Source organism: Eublepharis macularius, chromosome 8 (assembly GCF_028583425.1).
Source record: "Eublepharis macularius isolate TG4126 chromosome 8, MPM_Emac_v1.0, whole genome shotgun sequence".
NCBI classification, from domain to species: Eukaryota; Metazoa; Chordata; class Lepidosauria; order Squamata; family Eublepharidae; genus Eublepharis; species Eublepharis macularius.
In genome coordinates, this window is record NC_072797.1 from 73,947,025 (window position 1) to 73,969,198 (window position 22,174).

A 22,174-nucleotide genomic window follows, 5' to 3' on the forward strand; every position below is an offset into this window, starting at 1 on the left:
ATATAATATACCTCTGTATAGTGTTTCCCCAAATGCACTCAGAGTTACGTACAATTAAAGCAACAAAGGAAACCTTGAAAAATCACTATAAAACAGCTGGCAAGAATAAATTATACAAAGCAAAGTGTAAAAGCAATTCAGATTTTACAATTAAAATCATTTTAAAATAACAAATATGCCACATTAACAACATAGCTGAGCCAACTGTGAAGTCCAGTGCTGAAAGCGTCATGTACCCTCAAAGCTCTTATGGGAGGAAGTTCCGTAATAGGGTGGGGCTCTACAGTAAAGGCCATCCCTCCGATACCCACTTTAATTTCAACAGTTGGAGGCTCACATGAAGATCCAGCTGTCAGGGAGGTTTATGTTGGAAAAAGTAGTCCCTCTGGTGTCCTGCGGCATAACACTAATGTAATATAATATCACACCCTAGTTAACAAGTTGGCCGTTGAACCACCTGTAGTTCCTGAATTCTCTTTGGAGGCATGTTACAGTTACAGTAGACCTTATGGTTATTTAAACCAATAGTGGCTAGATCACTAATTTCCTGAAATCGATGCAGTTGTTGTACCAACTAGTTGGAACGGTGCTCCATGCTAGACCCAATTTGAATCATGGATCATATGAAAAGGGAAAGAAAACTGGGTGCACATCAGCACCTCACCCCAAACTTCCAGATGACCTTTCCTCCCAGGGATTTCATGTAGGTATTGAAAAGCATAGGAGATGAAATAGACTCCTTTGTTGCTTGTCAAAAACTCTAGTTAGACCCTTGTAGAAGTGACTTGTTGGACACAATTGGAAACAGCGGGGTGCATTGTTTCCCAGACATGAGCTTACCATGGTTGATGGTATCGCAACACTCTGACAAGGACAATCAGCAGAGCCACCCTCACTTGAACTCCTGAGTTAAACCACTGATTTAAAGCAGCTTTAGCCAGCAACTGAACTAAAACTAGGATTTAGGCCATCTGCTCAGCAGACATGTGAATATGCATAGTTGTGTTGATACTGTGGTTCTCTAGAGAGGGAGATAATTGGATTTTTTAAAACTACAATTGCAGTATTGACCATCATTATGCCAGAAACTTTGTTAGCTGCAGAATTCACACTTTATTTCTTCTGAACATTGGTGTGATCCTTTCAAATTTTTCTGTTCTATGTTTTTGCTACTAAATATGGTGTAATGGTTACAGTTTCAGACTAGGATCTGGGATACCCAGGCTCAAATCCCTATTCTGCCATGGAAACTTGCTGGGTAACCTTGGGCCAGTCACACACTCTCAGCCTAACCTGCCTCACAGGAATGTTGTGAGGATAAAATGGAGGAGAGAACTGTATAAACTGCTTTGGATCCCCATTGGGGATGGAGATTGGCTATAAATAAAATAAATATTGCGGAAGAATGATTTTTGAAAGGTTTGGTGACACTTTCATATTGGATGAATTAGGATTACGTCTGAGTGGGTACAAGTGTTAATGTTAGAGCATACACTTTAGATACAAACTTCTGCAGCCCAGTTCAAGCTGGGTATGTTTTTGAGTCTATATGGCAGAACTACTTTGTGCTACTACTTCCAGTGAAATCCTGTTGCTCCAGCACTTGAAAGATGACTGCTGTAGTTCCTGTTAGTTTCAGGGGGGCTATAGTGTAGATCCTTTCCTATTACAATTGTAATCTCTGTGGGCTCAGCAGGGGAGGGGTGGAGAGCATTGTACATACAACCAACAATTGTACTACCCACAATGGCTTCTCTGCCTCCCCTGTTCAAAGTAAGTGAGGCAGTGTAATAGCATGCAGTAGTCCATGGGAGATGACAGTGGCAGCAGTAGTGGCAGCTGTGGGTGAAATCAAAGAAGTCTTTGGGAGACAAGTAGGATTCAGTGGGCTCCTGTTCTGTAGACAAGACAAATGCCTCCATAACTCTAGTAAGCAACATATGGAACTAACTCATCCTTTGTAACGAACTGTTATGAAGGGAATAAGTGTAGACTAAATGGATTGTATCCTTTATACTACACATACAATGGCATTCATGGACCTTTTCCTCAACCTCCTTTTCCCAGCAAGCCTTTACAACAAATATGTTGATGTAGGTATGGAATCTGATGTCATTTTTCCTCTGAGGGAGTTTTCCCAATGTATGAGGCTATGTTGGCATAAGAGTGAGTGGGAAAATGTTGCATTGCATCTTTAGAGCAGTCCATCATGCCCTGTGCCATTTTGTCCCCAAGGCTTGTACAGTTCCCAACATCAGCTCTTTAGAGGTCTTGTAGGACTGCTGGAAGAAGGGGAGGGTAAGAGAAGATGTCTTCTGCTTGTAGTTGGTAAGATGCAAATCTTTGAGATGGATACCATTAGTCATTTTGGTTAACAGAAGACACTAACATTAACAGAACAGAAATTTTCTTCCCATCAATTGGAGCCTCCTACTCCTCTAGCAAGCTTGGGGATCTCTGCAGTGCTACCCCATAAGGTGCAAGATGCTGTTCTTTCTCCTATATGTAAGCAGAATCTCATCATTCAAATCGGGGGGAAATACTGTATAAAATGTCTGGAGCTTTTAAAAAATTCCTATTATTCAGTTCTGAAAAGGCTATGAATCCGTTGCAGTACTCATTTTGCTTTACTATTACATTAAGTATTTGTCCACAGGAAAATTCTCTTTTTCAGCAGAATGCTCCAGGCATGCTACCTCAAATGCCCTTCTGGGGGATTTTAGAGTTACACAAGAGGACTGGCCTTAATTCACAGTACTGTTTGTTAATCTAACAGATAATCTTAAAGGGATTAAACCCATAGAGGGCAGAATTAATTTCATTTTGGGCCACTCTCAGGAGTGTCCTTGATTCAATATTTTGATTGCTGGATGATGACAAAATGCTGCTGACCCTCCAAGGACCCATATGGCCCCTTTTATTTTTTCTTACATGAAGGGGGTACTTGTCCTACAGTTGGATTTATTTTAGAGCAGAATACAATCTCTTTTTTGTAAGAATTTTGAGGAACTAGTTTAAGAAGTAGAAAACTTGACCCAGCTCCTTTGCTTCTCTCTGCACTGCACTGCATTTTTACAACAAATATTAGTTGATTTTAAAATGCTCCTACCCAGCTTTTCTCTTGCCAAGCAAGAGAAATGTTTGTTGGTAATAAATTCATAAATATATTTTACTGTTCAACTGTGCTGGGTGGAACTCCTGTTTTTGTTGCAGGTCAAAACTGTTAATACAAGTTAAGGAATCATTTGACTCTGTGTGAGAGCTAACTAGAGAGGGTTTTTAAAGGAATTTGGGAAGCCATCCTCCCTTTCCTGTTTTGTAATATAATTCATTAGATCTAAAGAGTCAGGTGAAATGGTAGATGGAAGTTTGGGTCTTGAACAGCAGAAATGCATGGTCAGTCCCTGTTCAGCCATTCATTCACTCGGTGACATTGAGTCTCACACCTCAGGATTTATTTATTTTTGCATGTGGAGATACAGTGATCTCCTTAGAGATCCTGGGGTGCAAAATGTATCAAAAGATAAACCACTGAGGAGTGGAGGGAGTTGAAAAATGTTGATAATACAAATACATTTAGATACTTATTTTTTTAGAGAAATGTTGTGCAGCTTTTCTGGGGAACCTGCCCAAGGCAGCTTACAAAATAATATATAATACAACCATAAAAGTTAAATGTTAATTAAAACCTGGCCAAAGCATAGACATAAATTACTGAGCAACTTAAAATAAATTGAACAGTTTCCAGGCTAGAAGCACAATATAAAAATGTTGTTTAAGGATCCACACTGCCACCCACCCCCGGATAAACAGCCTTGGTAAACAGAAACAGTTTGCCCTAGTGCCCAAATGCAGTGTACGTGTTGAGTAAGCCTCAAGAAGAAGAGCATTCCGCAGGCTGGGCACAACTGCTGAAAAACCCTGTCTCTGCTTGCGGCCTGTCTCACCTCTGACAGTAGGTACATGGAGAATAGGGCTTGAGAGGAAGATCTCAATGGTGGGCGAGGAGTGGGGACTGGACAGTACAGAAGGAGACAGTCCTTCAAGTGGCCCCCATGCCACTTAGGGCTTTAAAGGTAAGAACCAGCACATTGAATTGCGCCCAGAAACAAATGGGCAGCCAGTGCAGATCATCACCAGCTTGATATGTTCCTTGTATCCAGTCCTTGAGAATTGCCTGGTTGCTGCATTTTGAACCAGCTGATGTTTCCAGACCATTTTCAAAGGCCGTCCTAAGTAGAGTGCATTACAGTAATGTAACCTGGATGTTATCAGAACATTGCTCGCTGTGGCCAGATCATGCTTTTATCTGCCTGTAGGTGTGGACAAGGAGGAGTACAAAAAGAAGAGCGCTATAAAACAAAATCGGAGGGAAGCCATTCAAAGGCCATTAGGATAACAATGGGTAACAATAGGATAATTTTATTTGCAGAAAATTACCCAGCATGTTTCAGACATGCCTCCCCCCACCCCCGCTGCTATTTTAAAGGGAAGAGATTCTCTTTCTTTACTTTTGATCTCTTTGGAAGAGAGGTTAGCTAGAAATTTTTTAACTCATTACTACAAATGTACAAATGTTAACATTTCAGACTTTTAATAGTAAATGACAATGTGAAACATGCATATTTTGACACTAGAATGTTTAATTTTTATATCAAAGCAGCAGAAGGGTAAAGAATTTTACAACATGCAAATTCAACACAAGATTTTAATAACACTTAAGGTTTTATATTATTTTTATGGTTGTACATAGTATTTTACCACCCCAATGCATTAAAGTTTCGTACATTTTCTTTGAAGTTATGTTTGCCACCTACTTCTGCTTATAGTTAAGTCATCAAAAATACATCCATTTTTTGAGTAATAGCTGTACTAGCAACAGTGAACAAACATCCAAGAATTTCTAATAATTAGTTTACAAAGTCCTTTAGATATCCAAACAGAATTGAGGGAGTAAAACTATGTCATACAAGAAGTATAATAATGTTCATTTTGCTGAGTATTCAGTAAATTCTATTTCTTGCTTTTTTGTTTAACGTAACTGTTGCTTCATTTTATACTCCTTTGTAACTTTTTCCATTAACCCCCAAGATGCATATAACCACTTGCTCAGTTTTTGCTGAATATCCTTTGTCAGAATCGACTTCTTTGAGAGCAGCAGTTTCTAACACCAATAGAAACCATGACAAAGAGTGAGTGCCTCAGGTAGGACTTGGCTGTGTAATTGTGCATTTCCATAATCTAATTTAGAACTCTTTAAACAGTATCTTAGCCAAAAAATTAAATGTGTGCTTAGTGTGAAACAATGATTGTTAATCTTACCCAAGTTGCTCATTTGTTTCTGTTTATCTCCTCTCCAATTGGAGATAAAATGCTTATTGTGATGGCTCGGGTTCAAATGCTTGTTTTGGCAGAGCACAGTGGGTGAAGAATGAGCCACTTAGTATTTATTGGTGTGGAAATGGCAAGTACAAGCATCCCTCAGGCTTCTGCTTCTCTAATAATGAAATATATGAATTCCAGACACACAGCTCTTGCCTGCACTCTGAGCTGTGTGCTGAAGAGTTCATTTCTGTATGAAATCTTGGGCTTCAGTTACCTCAGGGGAGTGGAAGGTGCTGTTTTGCCTCTGTTCTGTGCGAAATCCAAGATCAGTGGAAGGAGCTCTCTCCATGTCACTGGAAATTCCATTTGCAGAGGACTGATGCTACAGTAGCTGTGCTTCAGGAATTCTCTCAATATCTGACAGGAGGGAGTGTCTCTGTCCTCCTACTTGAGTACTAGACTTGGTAGCTATTTTATACACTTTGCAGAATGAAGTGATAGGGTGTCGGTTGCATCCTGTACTATCCCAAATTAACCTGCTGGTTGGGACTGTTGGGTAAATTTTAAGAATCCACCACCACTACCACAAACACTGTAAAATATTCCCTGATCCCAGCAAGCTAGCTTTTGTCTTAACTGGTTACATGCTAGGAGATTTGTAACTTGGATATCCATTCCAAGATATGATGTCTGACCTGCAGGCTGAAGTGGTACCATCCAGAATTCTGTTTTCTCTGTCTGCCACATCATTCTGCATAATGTATAGAACAGCTCTAACATGGTACATTCTTCTGATCATGCTGCTGTTGGTTAACCCTGTCTCTCCTTGCTTTCTCATTTGACAGTTCCATTAGCAATAGGTTGTAAGGTCCTTGGCCAGATGTCAATTTGTTTTGCTTGTAAAGTGTATCAATGGTGCTATATCAATATATAGCCAAGAAGGAATACTGCATCCGTGAAATATCTTGTCAGGTGAAAAGGCTGGAGCAACTGATCATTGAAACTTGCAGCTGATACACAGTTCTTACCCACAGACCAAATTATCTCTCAGACCTTTGAAGAAGGGATCTATGACACTGAACTAGGAGTAGCTAATTAAGTATCTTTGTTTTTCTTGCAAATAGGATTGTTTTCATTTTCAGAAAAATGTTATTTTAAGTTTGAAAAATACATTTAGCATTATTCTAAAAAAATCTACATTAATTTATGAAAAATAATTTGGCTTGCATATATGCAAGTTTTGCCAGTACCTTTATTGTTTCCAGCATTCAGTACTGAAAAAATAGTGCAGAGAGGTTGGGTATTGCTTTTCTTCTTTTAATCTGGCAGAACTCCTAAATTGTTAGGAAATAAAACTTGACAGTTTGTGTTATTAATTGGAGAACAATCCAACCACACAATCTAATGCTGCTAAACAACTGGTTTTTGTCATGATCTAAAGATGAATTGGCTTTTATATGCTATTGAAAATTTGGGGAAACAATATTGTTGTAAGGATCTGCAAAGCAGGGCTATTTATTTATTTATGTATAGTCCACCTTTCTCACTGAGACTCAAGGCGGATTACACAATGTGAGATTAGTACAGTCAGTTTCAAGGACATTTCCATAAACAATGCCATAGGGTAAATAAACACAATTTTACAAAGACATAGCATTAGTAAGAATATAATACAGAGTTGAAGAAATGCTGAAACAGAACATAAGCAATTCTAGGACTGACATTAGACCACATGAAGCATAAGTAGTTCATAAGATCACATATTTAAGACAACAGGTAGTGGTGAAGTCTATGGTCCTTAACTCATTGGCAAAGCATCTGAGATCCCTTCCCTACAATACAAAAGCCTTTTTGAGTAATTTGGTTTTGCATTGTTTGCAGAAAGCTAGTGGGGGCTCTCCTGACCTCAGGCAGGCTGTTCCACAGGGTAGGGGCAACCACAGAGAGAGCCCATGTACAGGCTTTAAAAAAAACTGTTTTCATAAATTGTGCCTTTGCTTTATAGCATTTATTTGTATTTATTTATATAAGACATGACATGTGTATACAAATTCATCATTTCCCCCATACAGTTTTATTTGCAAAGTAAAGTTAACAGCGTAACTATTAACTGAACAGCTAGAATATGCCTAGTGAACTCCAGAAGATTGTGTAACAGCCAAGTGCTGTAAGTGTTCAGTAGGGGGTTTATTTATGTGGAACAGTTATTGCGTGTATGTATGATCTAACTTGTTCCATCTCAGTAGGGAAAGAAGGGCAAAATGCTGACTGTCCTTTGTGTGCATACTCTCCCAAGTTATTGCAAAATGTCTCTGTTCCAATAAAGTGACATCATATACATATATGGAAAATACAGATCTATAAAACTGTAGGCAATTATCCCAGGCATCCCCCCACATTGTACATTTTCCCATCTGTCTTGATGTGAATTTATATCAACACCTAATGGGTCTGTCACTGTTGTGATATATTTTTGTGTGCTGGAATTTTTGGATTAGCTTATGCGTACACGCACACCCACCCACAAATATCCTAGATTATCCTTTTTTGATGGTGGCATACAGAAGGGACTCTTACACTGAGCTGTTTTCATAAAGTAGAGAAGGTTGACAGGTTAGATCAAAAGGTCCCCATCTTTTTTAGAAGAAATTTTTATCAGCAGAAGGCTCTTGTGAGTAGAAACGCATCCCTCACGTACAATCATATGTGTAAAATGGTCCTGATTCTGTGAGAAATTCTAGATCAAAGTCCTAATATTTTGTTTGACCTGCTTCTTTTAAATCCCATGTGCAGTTAAACCAATTGCTTGCATTTTAAAACATATCCTGCTTTTCCTTAATAGACCAGTAGTGCAATCCTAAACTGAATTACACCTATTCAAGCCATTAAGTTTAATAGGATATAGCTCTGTTAAAGATTACTTGCCTCATAGCTATACAATATCATTCATAAGATCCAACCACATAAAATAAAGTTTTGACAACAATTCAGTTGCAGCAGATGTAGCAGCCTTCCAACTCCATATCAATGACCAGGTAGTTCACATGCAAACTGAATTCCACACCATCCCTTTGCAGAAAATTACACTTAAAAAGATTTTTTTCCTGCCCTCTAAAATGCTGCAGTGGGAAAATCTTGCTCCTTTGGCTAGCTGCTCCTTCTAGGGGAGCTATGAACAAAAAAGGTTTGACCTTTTTATTTTTCATTTAAAATATTTTTATGCCACCTTTCTGCCCAAATATGGTCCCCAAGGCAGCAAGCATGAAAACATTTGAACATTAAAACAGCATTTAAAATAATATGTTAAGCCCTCAATAAAACGTGAACACATAAATACACAAAACCAGGGAGGAGGGCCAGTAGTGTGTAACTGATTTGTACCAGTTCTATGCATATTATAGTGAGCAGATTTCAATGGGACAGTCATAACTGGTACACAGCTTCACCGAGATAGGCAGTCTTGACACAAGGCCATGAGGAAAGAGCCAGCACGTGAACTGAACCCAGAAGCATGAGAAGCCAATGAGACTGTCTCAAGACAGGTGTCATGATCAGAATGAGCTGATCCTGCCCAGAGCAATATCTCTGCATTTTGATCTTACAGAACCTTCCAGATTATTTTCAGTGGCAGCCCCTATATAGAGAATTATAGTTGACCACCCTCGAGGTTACAACAGCATTGGTTAGATCAGCCATGTCCAGAAGGGATGATGTAGATAAAAATAGCAGACTTAGCCACTCCTCCCATCAGTTTGTCCAGTAATAGGAGCTGTGCCCAAACAAAGCCCTGGCTCCAGGCTTACCTGGGTCCCCTGTTTGCGGCCTGCAGGACATGGTGTGGAAGCAAGGCCTGGACAGCTGTGCAAGAACCAATCAGTTCAAATTGCCCAGCTAGCCAGTCAGCATCCAGGCTGTCCAGTGGACCTGGAGAGTGCAGTTTCCAGTCAAGTCTGCCATTTAGTCTTAAATTTCAGAGGCCCTGTAGCAGTCATCCCAGATCAGCATCCCACCCATTCCTCTCTTGGCTTAGCTTTATTGGCTTTCACATCTATTGGGTTATGTTCCTTCTGGTAGGCAGCTGTGTCTCCTATGTAATGCTATTTTCTTTTACTTTTGTCACTACTTTAGAATGTGGCAGTTTTGGCATTAGGCATGGATTCTTTGGCAGGGGGACATGGTTTGCACATACTGTTTCTCCATAGCTGGGGATCCCCTTAAAAGATCTTGAGAGTGATGCATGGCAGGGACAAGCCCAGCTCGGGCTGTCAGAGCATGCTCACTTCCAGATGGCAGGGGATCCACGCAGAGGTTCATGCCCACCAGGAATCCCACCTACTGTCATCTTATAGTATCCCTCCCCCCTTTAATAGGTGAGCTGGGGAGGCCTGGGGTCATCAGCTGGCAGGCGGGTCAACCGGAACTTGGTCTGAGCCCCATGATGCATCAAGGCTCCAGTAAGCTGTAATCAATAATGTTGTGGTCTTTTAGTGGTGTTAGATGCCGTGGAATATTAAGACAAGCACCCCGATAAGGAGATAGGCTTTTTCTTTGCAGATGCAGAAAAAGCTTTTGACAACTTAAATTGGGACTTTATGTTTGTAACAATAGAAAAGATGGACTTGGGGAAGGACTTCATAGAGGCAGTGAAGGCTATTTACAAGAACCAAAGAGCGACACTATGTTTAAATAACGATGTAACAGCAAAATTCGAGGTAAGAAAAGGTACGAGACAAGGATGCCCACTTTCGCCCTTATTATTTGTGATGGTGTCGGAAGTCCTATTGAGGCAAATAAGAAAGGATGAAGACATTAAAGGAATAAAGATCAAAGGTGTCTCATATAAGTTTAGAACTTTTGCGGATGATGTGATGTTTTTAGTAGAAGAACCAACTCAGAGATTACCAATATTATTGGACAAAATTAAGGAGTTTGGAGATCTGGCAGGATTTTTTATAAATAAAGCTAAATCCAAATTGCTTTGTAAAAATATGAGAAAGGAGAAACAACAGGACTTGATGAGAATAACAAATTGCGAAGTGGTTCAGAAAATGAAATACCTAGGAATTGAGTTAACAGTTAAGAACATAGATTTGTTTAAGAATAACTATGAAAAATTATGGGCTCAGATAGAAAAAGATATGATTAAATGGAATAAGCTAAATCTGTCTCTGTTAGGTCGCATTTCAGTAGTTAAAATGAATGTATTACCTAGAGTGGTGTTTTTATTACAAACGATTCCAATTGTAAAAGATAAAAAGCAGTTTGATAAATGGCAAAGAAAAATTGCAGAATTTGTGTGGGCAGGGAAGAAACCAAGAATAAAAATGAAGGTGCTATGTGATGCCAAAGAAAAAGGGGCCTTGCAATTACCAAATTTGAGACTATATCATGAGGCAATATGCCTAACTTGGCTGAGAGAATGGGTAAAATTGTCTAATCATAAACTATTGGCTCTAGAGGGACATAACAAGTTGTTTGGATGGCATGCATATTTGTGGTATGATAAATACAAAATGGACTCTATGTTTCTTCATCATTATGTTAGAAAAAATCTCTTTGTGGTATGGCAAAAATATAAGATGTTTTTGGGTGAAGAAAGACCATTGTGGATAGTACCAGCTGAAGTTGTGAACCCAAGTCTGGAATATAAAGGAGAAGAATGGATAACCTACAAAGAACTGTTGAACTGGGATAAAAACGAACCTAGAATTAAAGATAATATAGAGTTACCATTTCAATATGGATGGTTACAATTTAGGCAAATTAAAGATCTATTTGAAACTGATGAAAGAAAGGTTTTAGACAGGAGCATGGGGACCTAGAAGAACTTTTGTTAGGTGATGGCCTAAAAATTATCTCTAAGATATATAAACTTTTGTTGAAATGGTACATGGAGGATGAAACAGTCTTAAGTTCAAATGGTAAAATGGGCAGTGAGTTTTAATAGAGAAATTACAATGGACACTTGGGAATATCCTTGGAGAAACACAATGAAAATATCGACAGCTACTAGTCTAAAAGAGAACGGCTATAAAATGATGTACAGATGGTATTTAACACCAAAAAAACTAGCAAATGCCAACAATCAAATGTCAAACAAATGCTGGAAATGTAAAAAACATGAAGGTTCAATGTATCATATGTGGTAGACTTGCGAAAAAGCTATTTTGGTTTAAGATTTTTGCTGAAATGTCATCAATTTTGAAAAGTAATATAGCAAAAAGCCCAGAACTGTTATTATTGGGGTTAAATATGGAAAATGTTAATGTTAGGGATAGAGTCCTGGTTTATTACATGACGGTGGCTGCAAGACTACTGTATGCTCAACACTGCAGATAGGAGAAGCTACCAGAAATTCAAGACTGGATTCAGAAATTGTTGCACGTGGCGGAAATTGACAAATTAACAAGGAAATTGAGAGAACGAGATCCAAGGGAATTTGTGGAGGATTGGGGTAAACTTAAAAAATATTTAGAAAAGAAATGGGACGTGAAAGATCAGTTGTGGTCTCTTGATAACTATTGAGAGATTTAGAAATATAAGATAAAACTTTGCCATAAACAACATGGGAAAAACAACTTAGACTAGAGATAGTTACTAGGGGAAAAGGGGTCAGAGAGCTGTTGGGAGTCAACAAGGGAAAAGGGGAGGGGGGTGGGATAACATATATTAATAAAAGGGGTATATTTGTTGTAAAATGTTTGTGAAACGTATGTGAACCCATCCAATAAAAATTTTATATATAAAAAATAATAATGTTGTGGCCTTTTAAGGCCACCTGGTGTCTTGGGGTATTCTGCTGCCCTGCCCTCACCTCTCATCCCTTGAGCTGGTTCCACAATCCCCAGTATCTAAATGTGTTTTGGCAAGGATAGCTTCACATTGTTTGTGGCAAATCAATTCCTTCTAGGGTATCAGTTTTTGCCATTAATTTCACCTGTCTTGCCTGAATTCATTCCATCTTGGTCCAGGCCATTATCCATTTGGCTACAGCATCCATGCAACTGTTCAGGACAGACATGGGCTCTTCAGAAAGATAAGCATACAGTGTAAGAGGAAACATTTTAGGAAATCACTCTTAAGTGTCCAAATGGATAACTATGAATCCTTCATTGCATTCAGTTTCTACAAAGAAAAAAAAAAGAAACTGAAACCAATGTAGAACTGTAGCAGGTAGTCCTACCATGTTTTCCAAATGTACCAAAAGAGTGGTATGATCAGCCTTGACAAAAGATGTTGACAGATCTAAAAGGATTGGTAAAGATGGAATCCCTTTTGTTGTAAACAGAGATTATCCACCAGAGCAGTTTCAGTCCTGTAACAGGACTTGAATGGCCACCATTTAGATATTTGGTATTCTTGATTTGCTTTTAATAGTTTTCATCTGGTTACTTTTTTAGATGCTGCTGTTTTTGTGTTCTTCTGTTTTTAACTGTTTATAGAACCTGTTTCTTGTGATGGAAAGAGCAGGATATAAAAGCTAGATATCTAATTAAACACCTTATCCAAAAGAATAAATAGGTCTTTGGCCATCACCTCAATGACTATCCATTTGGCACCAGCTGCAGACCTGATTTGCAACCCAAACAGCACCACAATAAGAGGGTGTCAGCATGCTACAGGGGGTGTGGGAGGAGGCATCTGTTACTGTTTCCCTGGCCTACGCACATGTCCAAAAACAAGCTCTTGATGTACAGGCAGCACTGTTGAAGCTTGTCTAGCTTCCACCTGCTGGTGGTGTTGGAGGGAGCAATAGGCATAGGCTATGCTCATTGTTACCTCCCAGATCCATGTTTCCCATCACCGGGGTCCACAAAGAGCCCCTCCTGTGCTGCTAGAGCTCATCTTGGGGTGGCAAAAAACCTAGGCTCAGCCCTTGTGAGCTAATCTTTAGTGATGAGGCAGATACAGAATCTTGGGACTGTAACAGAAAAAGACCTGTATCTGGTATGTGTTTACCAAACAAAGTAGAGTCTCTGAGGACAGTCTCAACGGGCAAACTAGTTTTGTATAGGAGAAAATACTTCTTTGGGTTCTATGGTCACAAATTATATAGAGGTTAATAGGTAATGCCCAGAACTTTTAAATTGTGCCTGGAAGCAAACCAGCAGCCACTGGAGGTCATTTAACATATGATGTAACTAATTCCTGCTAGCAGCTTAGCTACTACATGTTGAATCAGTAGAAGCTCACAAACCGTCTTCAAAGGACTATTTAGAGCATGTTACGATTCCTTACAGTATAGTTCTTGAAACCACTGTCATCTCTGTGAATTGCCGAAGACTTTACACGTTTGGAACAATTAAGGCTGGGTGGACTCCTTTTCTCTACCAGTCTCCTGTTGAGTGGAGAATGTAGCCCCCTCCTCCTGATCGTCTGCGAACTCACCAAACAGGCATACCATCGCCCATACCTTGGGATGTATTCGATTGGGTTCAGCATATGGGTTGCTGTTAAAAGTTGCTGTCTTTTGTATTGATTTTTATAGTTAACATTTTAATGTAATTAATATATTTAATGGATTTTAAATGTGATTTTTTGTTGTTGTTGTTGCCTGCTCTGAGCCTGCTTGCAGGGAGAGCAGGTTATAAATTCATTAAGATAGCTAGCTCTGTTCAGCTTGCCTTCCTTGTCAAGGAATGTGGCTGAATCTTACTCCTTATGTTTGATCAGAAAACTTTGATGTGATTTTTGACAGTTTATGGTAATTAACATTATAAAATTGCATAGTTATTCAAATCTCTGCTAACTTTACTTGTTTGGGTTTTCTTGCTTCATAGGCAGCTTTGTATCGGCTTAGTGGGGACTGGAATCCTTTACATATTGATCCTGGTTTTGCTGCTCTTGGGGGTAAGCTTTAAGGAACCCTATTCTATTACATTCAATGAAAAAATTGAGTTCTTTTGCATTAATATTTCAGAATGAAAAACTGATGCAAAAATGAAAAGAACCGTTAAAAATATATTTCCAAAGTCTTTAAGATTTAGGCTGAGGACTTTTTATGAATAAATTGCAATCCCATCAATCTTCAAGAACTAATTTTGCCACTTTTCTGGTGCACATTGCAGGTGCCTTTCAATATAGATACACAACACTACCTTTGGAGTTTTGTCATTTATTTCTTATTTATTTACCTGCTTGATTCATTTATACATGGCCTTTCTCCCCAGTGGGGACCCAGGGTGGCTTACATAATTCTCCTTTCCTTCATTTTATCCTTACAACAACCCTTTGAGGTAGGTTAGGCTCAGTGTGTATGACTTGCCCAAGGTCACCCAGCAACCTTCCATGGCAGAGCAGGGATTTGAACCTGGGCCTCCCAGATCCTAGTCCAGCCACTACACCATACTGGATCTCTTTTTGTGTATGCTGATATTCAACCAGGTTCCCAAGACCTACTTTTAGACCGTTGTGGGCACAGCCTTCGTAACTTTTCCCCCATTCAGCAATGACCCTTCAAACCATATCATAAGGAATTTTGGAAATTTCCAAAGTGGTTTGCTGTGTGCCTTGCTGTCCAAGAAACAGATCTAAAACCTCACTTGAGCTTGCAATCTTTGATATGCAGGTCTTTTGGAATTGCATCCTTTGAATCGGTAACAAAAGTAGACTAATTCTTACTCTGTGGAGGATATGGAGCACTGCCACAATAATGTACTTGATTCTGGGGAATGTTAAATCCACAACCAAGTGTTTGGTGCCATTAGATGTTTGTTCTTGGATAATTTTTTTATCATTTTTTCTTTCAATATAGTGGTCATAGAAAGAACTGGAAAAATATTCAGTCACAAGAATCAGTGACAGTGGTTTTAGTGCTAATCTAAAACTAAGAACAGATTTAAATTTGAAACTTGGCGCTATCATCATACTTTTTTCATATTGCAGCTGTTCCTGACCCACCATTGTGGCTGATTATCTGAGATTCCCTATATCTTGATTTGCTCTGTGATTTCCACACACTTGTTTACTGTTGCAATACTGTGTAAACATTTCTTTTATTTTCTAATCGTTTATTATTCTAGTGCGTCTGATGACCACGATTCTGTTTGTATTTATATTCGAGTGTAGTATAAACATGTTAAACATGAAACGAAACTGTTTTGTTTGTGCTCTCTTAATAGGATTTCAGAAGCCCATACTGCATGGACTTTGTTCTTTTGGATTTGCTGCCAGACACGTTTTGAAACATTTTGCAAATAATGATGCATCCAAGTTCAAGGCAATTAAAGTATGTATGTTTTCATGGACATATTTTTTGGTTTTAGAACATCGGTAACTTGCTCTCTCATTCGCAATAGTTGAAAAGAGAGGTGTAGGTGTAAAATAAGGCATTGAAACAAAGTAAGGTGGTATCAGCTTGATTTCCACATATGATTCTTTTTTGATGTTAACAAACTTTAAAAAAAATCTGTAAAATATGCCATACTGTTAAAAAAATTCACCTTCTATATATGTGAATGTGAATTATGCATTCATGTTTATATGAAAATACAGGTATGTATGACACCCGTGCCTAACAGTTACTGTGAATTGTTTTTAATGGGCTGGATCCAAAGGTCATTTTCAATGACTGAAGAAATTTCTGTCAGTGAAAAGGGGGGGGGGGATATTTTTCCAGTTTCTCCATCCCTCTGCAGATCTCAGAATGCTCCTGAACTTGTTCCTGAGTTCTCTATTCCTCAAGAGCAGGGCTTAGTTAATGTGGAAGAGTCTTTGCTTTGCATGCAGCAGGTCCCAGGTTCAGTCCCTAGCACCCCCAGTTATAAAGGACCAAGCATTAGGTCTGCCTGAGATTCTGGAGAGCCCCTGCCAGTCTGAGCAGTCGATACTGACCTTGATGGTCTTGTTCAGTATTAGGCAGCTTCATGTATGACTGAAGCATTAGGTAGGACAATTCAGTTTTATCGGAGGAGCTCCACTGACAGTACTTTGGTGCCAATGTAGTCATGTTTTTATTTCAAAATAAAATAAATGTCTCCAATTTTCTTTTGACAGATTCGTTTTGCAAAACCAGTCTTTCCAGGACAAACTTTGCAAACAGAGATGTGGAAGGAAGGAAACAGAATTCATATTCAAACTAAGGTGAGAACATGAAGCTCCGAATTGTGATGGAGAGCGCCAGAGGTGGCCACCTCTACAGTATGGAAAATGAGGAGTCAATCCTTTTGGCTGAACTCCCCCTCCCCCCTTCAAGTGTCACTCTCTGAGAGCCACACCGTGAGGGCGGCATGCTCCATTGAATGCTTGAGCATGGCATGGGTGGAGTTCCAACGAATGACAACATCAGGGATCAGGTGATGCTCCAGCACACCTGTCCTGGCCTGTTTCTGCCGCAGTTGGTGAGTTGCTTTCACATTGCATAAGATGTGACTTATGAGTCACTCACTGTCATTTCTGGAGAAGATACTGGAACTGATTTGCAGGGTTCTCTGTAGGTTCTTCGGAGGAACCTAGACCAAATGAGTCCTTCATCACAAGATGAAGTTTTTGGACTACACAGAAAATGCACTTGAGGCCCACTTGTGCTGCTAATGCCTTCATGTTTGTGCCGCCATCAGTCACTATGTGTCCCGTCATGACACCGCCCTCACCTACCATGTCCACTCATTCCCTCTTGACAACATTGATGTATGCAATGTGCACCACGTCGAGAACTTCAGCATGGAGCAGGGCCTTGCAGTAGTCATCCCAGAGGTCCTCCATCTGGCTCTGCATGACACTGGTTGTCCCATTCCAACCCTAAAGATCATTGGGTTGCTACCAATGCACAGTAAGTGACGTACACAAGCTGTGACTGAAAACTGCCCCAGATGTCTGATGTAAAGTGCACATTTCTTTTAACAGTGCAAGACAACTGAGCCTTCACATGCTCCTTGGCAGCCCTGTAAAGGGAGGGCACCATGGTCCTGCTCAGTGTGGTGGAAGCAGAGAATTTGTACCAACGACAGACTACTTGGAGCAGCCCTCAGAAGCTGAAGTCCCCAACTATGGAAAAGGGCTTGCCCTTCTGTGGCAGTCATCTCGGCAATCTTCCGAATGACGAGCCTCGAGGCCCTCTGGATCCCCCTTCTTGGTACACTAGTGCCACGTGCACCAAACATCTCTATCAGGGTTTGGCATCCCTTCCCTATAGGAGACCTGGGAGAGAGAGCACCAGAGACGGCCATGGGATGACCCCCTGCAGGCTTGCTGGCAGCCGTGTGGTGCCAGTCTCTTTCTCCCTGCAAAGAAGCACCACCTGTTGGTTCCTGAGGCTGGATGTAAAGAGATGAGCAACATCTTTTCTTCAACTGACCCAGGCTCTATAGTGCTGGCACTGTTCATACTGGCAGTCCTCTGTCTTCTGGAAATGCTCCTAGACATTGGAAGAGAAGGAGTGACCATGCTGCCCTGCAGCTGTGGGCGCCCCAAGTAGATGCCTGCTGTGAAGTGCTCAGGCCAGATGCACCTTGTCTAAGGTGGGCAGAAGAAGATGGCTAAGGATGAAGGGGTTAAGATGTGGGTGCTACCACTTCTGCAATCTCTTTCTCTTCCTCCACCATTCTCTCCTCCTGCCTCAGCATGAAATGGCTGCTGCTGGCCTCTGAGGAAACTAGGGAAAGCTCACTGATGATGGGCTCCTCCACCAATTCTTCCCACATCCTCCAAGTACTTGGGATGAGCTCGAGAGACAAAAACCTCACATTCCTCAAGCCCACTCCCAAATACACCTCATGCTGCTGCTCCTCCCGCTCTGGGTCTCAGCAGGTGAAGGAGGGGGAACCTCAGCAGCAGGCCCCTGCCCAATGCCAGCTGCTGCCTAAGACACCTGTGAGGGTGGTACTTCTGCAGCCACCTTAGTGAAGAAGGCCTTGGAAGACTTTCTTGCTGTCACCAGCCAAGCTGGAATCCAGGCTGATGAACAGCAGCTGCACTGTGGTGGGATTCCTCCACACTGGTGTGAGGAGAGCTGCAGCCCTCCCCCTGTCCTCCAACCCTCTGGTCTTAGCCCTTGCCTTTCCCTCAAGGTCACTCTCTGGTCTCTTGTCACTCATTTTCTGCCCCCTTTAAATTACACTAACTTTTAAAAGTTACCAACCAACCTAGCCAAAAATCTAATTTTTTTTAAAAACCTGTTTACCTGCTCTGAAAGCTTGCTAATGATTATGGGTCTAAACCTGAATATGGACACACAGATCTCTTTCTAAAAGGCCCTATTTAGGGATGTGACACTGTCTACACTAGCAAGCAGCTTAATTCCTCTTCAGAGATCAAGTAAAGTGTAGACCCTGAACTCAGTGTCTACAGGTAAGCCTACGACAAACTCAAAAAAAAACTACTTCTAATGTGCCTTGCCTGGCCAGAGCAACGATGGACAGAGAAAGCCTAGTTATCTATAGAATCTGAGTAGAACACACCTGAAACCTTTTTAATTCTTCCTACAAGCCTATTAAAGAGGAAAAAACTCTGTTGGTCCTAAAAGCTGCAAATTAAGTTCTGATTTACAACCTACAGCTAGCCTAGTAATAAAACACTTTTTTAAAAGTTTACCATCTCCTCTGAATACTCAAGCACACCCACAGCTAGTTAAGTTAACGTTTAACAAACTGAAAGCACACCAATGACAGAGGAAAACAGACCCACCTCTACCCACCCCCCTGCCAGCAGAACAGTCAGCAAAAAGGTAGTTAAGTAAACACCAAACCTAACTTCTATGCCAACAGAAAACAGAACATAACAAAAAGCACCAACCAAACTTCTATGAAGAAAGCAGCACCACAAGCCCCAACAACAAGGGAAAACAGACACAACTGGGGAAAGCAGTTACAGAACCTTTCCCCACAGAAGAACAAGTGAATTTAATTAACAAGAACTATAGAACACCAAACTTCTGAACAAGGCATCCCAACAGGATAAAACAAAAATACCAACTCCCAGAAGAACAAACAGAAAAACAAACACTAAATATAATAAAAGCCAAAACCAAATCACGCCCCCTCCCACATACAAACCAAACAGCAGTTTTTAAAAGGCAAACTGAAAAAAAGACTCCCTCCCAAACTCTACCCCTCCAAGACACTAGGCCAACCTCCTCCCTCCCAAAGACAGAAAAAAACCAGTGAGTCTACGACTCTCAAACCAAGCAAATACAGAAGTCCTCCCTGTGCAGAACAGACGTCCTCCAAATGCAGCAGTCTCTTCTTCCTCAGCAGCAGGCACAGGGCAGGCAGCAGGAATACACTGGCAGGAATCCACTCCAACAGCAGGGCAGATTCAGACCAGAGAGAGCCAGTAGCCGGTAGCTGCCATGCAATATCTTAGTATCCAAGGCCAGACCATACACCCCCTCCATATGTGGAAAAAAGTCAGGAAACTGTGTCTCTTTGCTGTTCCTTAGCAAAGGAACAGCAAAAGAAGAGGCAAGCCACAGTTACTGAAGTTTAATTCAGTAAACTTCAATTTGGAATACTGAATCTGATTTGATTTTTCAGTTTGGTAATCCCAGATTCCACCCAATTGGTGGAAATTTGGTATTTTAAAGAGCTCACCAAACTGAACTGCTCATCCCTAATTAAGCATATTCAGTTGAGCACAGCTAATATTTTTATTTCTTGAAAGGTTAAAAAGCTGTTTGAGAGCTTTAGCTGCTGCAATCAGAAGCACACTTGCCTACTAGTATTCTGGCTCTGTGTGTGTGTTTAGAATACAGTATCTTTGTTCTAGCTAGGTTATCCAATCTCACAAATTCTTGTTAACCAAACAGTGGGACCTGGAAAGAAGAAATAGACTGCCTATTCAAAATCAAAGGTTTTATGTGCCTGAAACTTTTTTTAAAAAAAGGCACACTCTGTCTTTGTTTGTGTCTTTTAGAATGCATGTAAATAGAGTTTTTTGATACTGCCCCTGGCCTTGAGTCCCTTGGCATCTTTTAAAAATGATTCTAACATCTCTGTTTTTCTATACTGTGTTTTATTTTCCTTAATGTCTCATAAAAAGGCCATAAAAAGCAAGGAAACTTAGAAAATGACTATTACTCAAGTGTGTTTTGAAGAATTTTTTTAAAGAACACTTTTCTCTTTAAAAAGACATTTCAATTAAATAATTGAAGCTTGTTGAATGCTGGCAGCCTGCCCTTGATTTTCTTTCTGACAAATAATAGTGAGGTTGGCTTAAACATATAGCTATTTCATTAAAAAAAATCTCCATTTATTATTTGAAATAATTGGAACTGTTCTTGTGGTTTTACCCACCAGATGATTGTCACTAATTGTTTTAAGGTTTTTTTTTCATGCTTATTAAAGATGCAAGTACAATTGTTTTGGTTTTAGAACTATTTGCTTAAGGATTTCTAATTATTTCAAGCCTCCTTTTCTTGTGTATGTTTAATAGCCTTAAAATTTCATGCCTGGAGCTGTAAGATTTAAGATGCAAAGATGATTTTTCATTTGTTGCAAGATGTAACTGTTATGCTTGTTATGAATCCTGTTTTTTGTGTTGTCTGAAAACATACTGACAGTGTGAAAAACATTTCCAGGTCAAAGAGACTGGGGAGGTTGCAATTGCAGGAGCTTATGTGGATCTATCTTCTGATCAACCATTGGCTAAGGAGCCTAGTCAGGTAGAGAATATGATTTTTCTTTTGGGTGGGATACGTCCTGGGCAGGGATGGATTGGCCACTTTAAGTTGCTAGGGAAATTCTTAGAGGGACAACCTGCTCCGAGCCTCCTTTACTCCTCCACTCAAGTGCACAGTGAGAAAAGAGTTGAGTTTGCTCCAGACTTTACCCTCTTGCTGGAAGAGAAGAATTTTAAAGACGGCTTTTTAAATGGCTGGCCAAAGAGGGGCAGCCATCCCAGGCAGTGGTGACTCTTTTCTCTCTTGTGACTCTTTTTCATGTGATGAGATGGGGAGTAGCAAAGGTTGTTTGCTCATCCTGCTGCTTCTACACTGAAGTTGAAGAGTTGCTGCCCCATCCTTCTCTGCTGCCCTTTCCCCCTTCTACCTGCAAACTTTACTCCAGGTTTGCCTATGCTGTCTCATGCTTTTCCAGCATTGGTTGAATTTCTGTTGTCCTATTTCCTTCTGCTTTGCCTCCTCAGTCTCTATATTGCAGAGGCAAGTAGGGCAACAGGAACTTGGAGCCTGGTTCTGCCTACCAGACAAGGACTGGGACACTTCCAGCCCCTTTTTTCTGCTCCTGGGTGGTAGAGAATCTATTGTCTTGTTTATCCATTGCTAGTGCATCTATAATCCTATGCTCACTTATCTGGGTGTAAGCCTCATAGAATACAGTGGAACATACTTTTGAGTAGACTCACAGAGGATTGAATTACAAAACTTCCTGATCCTATGGAGGACTGAGAAATGGACTTTGAAGGCAAGGGGCCCCTGTGATGCATTTTTCTTAGGGCCATTTTTAGTTTCCCAGGCTGCCCCAGTCCAGGAATCTAAGACCTCTGTGGTCAGAATAAATGGCCCAAGTTCTTCATTAAAAAAGCCAAATTCTGTGATCTATCCAAAATATAGAAATTTAGACTGGCTTATTTTGTATAGTTTTAGTTATCCTTTGCAGGCATAGAATGGAGCCTGAGGCCCTTCCGTTCTGTCTGTTTGATATTTTGCTGAGCATCTGCTTAGCCCACTCCAGTTTCTGAGATTTCAGCAGGCATTGTCCCCACAAACTTTTGAATTTATCTTCACATCCACAAGTACTAGAAATATGACTTTTCTCTGAATGAAAGTAGAGATTTTGGAGGATGCTGTAGTTTGCATCTGCTATCAAATTGTATGATTGCATTGAACTTATTCAGTACTAGGCAGGGCAGGTTATGGGATGGCCATGACTCTTAGCCAAGAGCTATGACATGG

General features: G+C 40.3%; 1 protein-coding gene across 1 annotated transcript in view; it reads left to right on the forward strand.

The window, feature by feature from the left end:
* The window catches only part of HSD17B4 (hydroxysteroid 17-beta dehydrogenase 4), a 103,038-nt gene that overhangs the window by 64,271 nt on the left and 16,593 nt on the right, over positions 1 to 22,174 (forward strand). The window contains exons 18-21 of the mRNA XM_054986590.1: positions 14,106 to 14,175; positions 15,447 to 15,553; positions 16,321 to 16,407; positions 20,840 to 20,923. Coding sequence (XP_054842565.1) covers positions 14,106 to 14,175; positions 15,447 to 15,553; positions 16,321 to 16,407; positions 20,840 to 20,923 — 348 coding nt within the window. The remainder of the gene's footprint in view (positions 1 to 14,105; positions 14,176 to 15,446; positions 15,554 to 16,320; positions 16,408 to 20,839; positions 20,924 to 22,174) is intronic.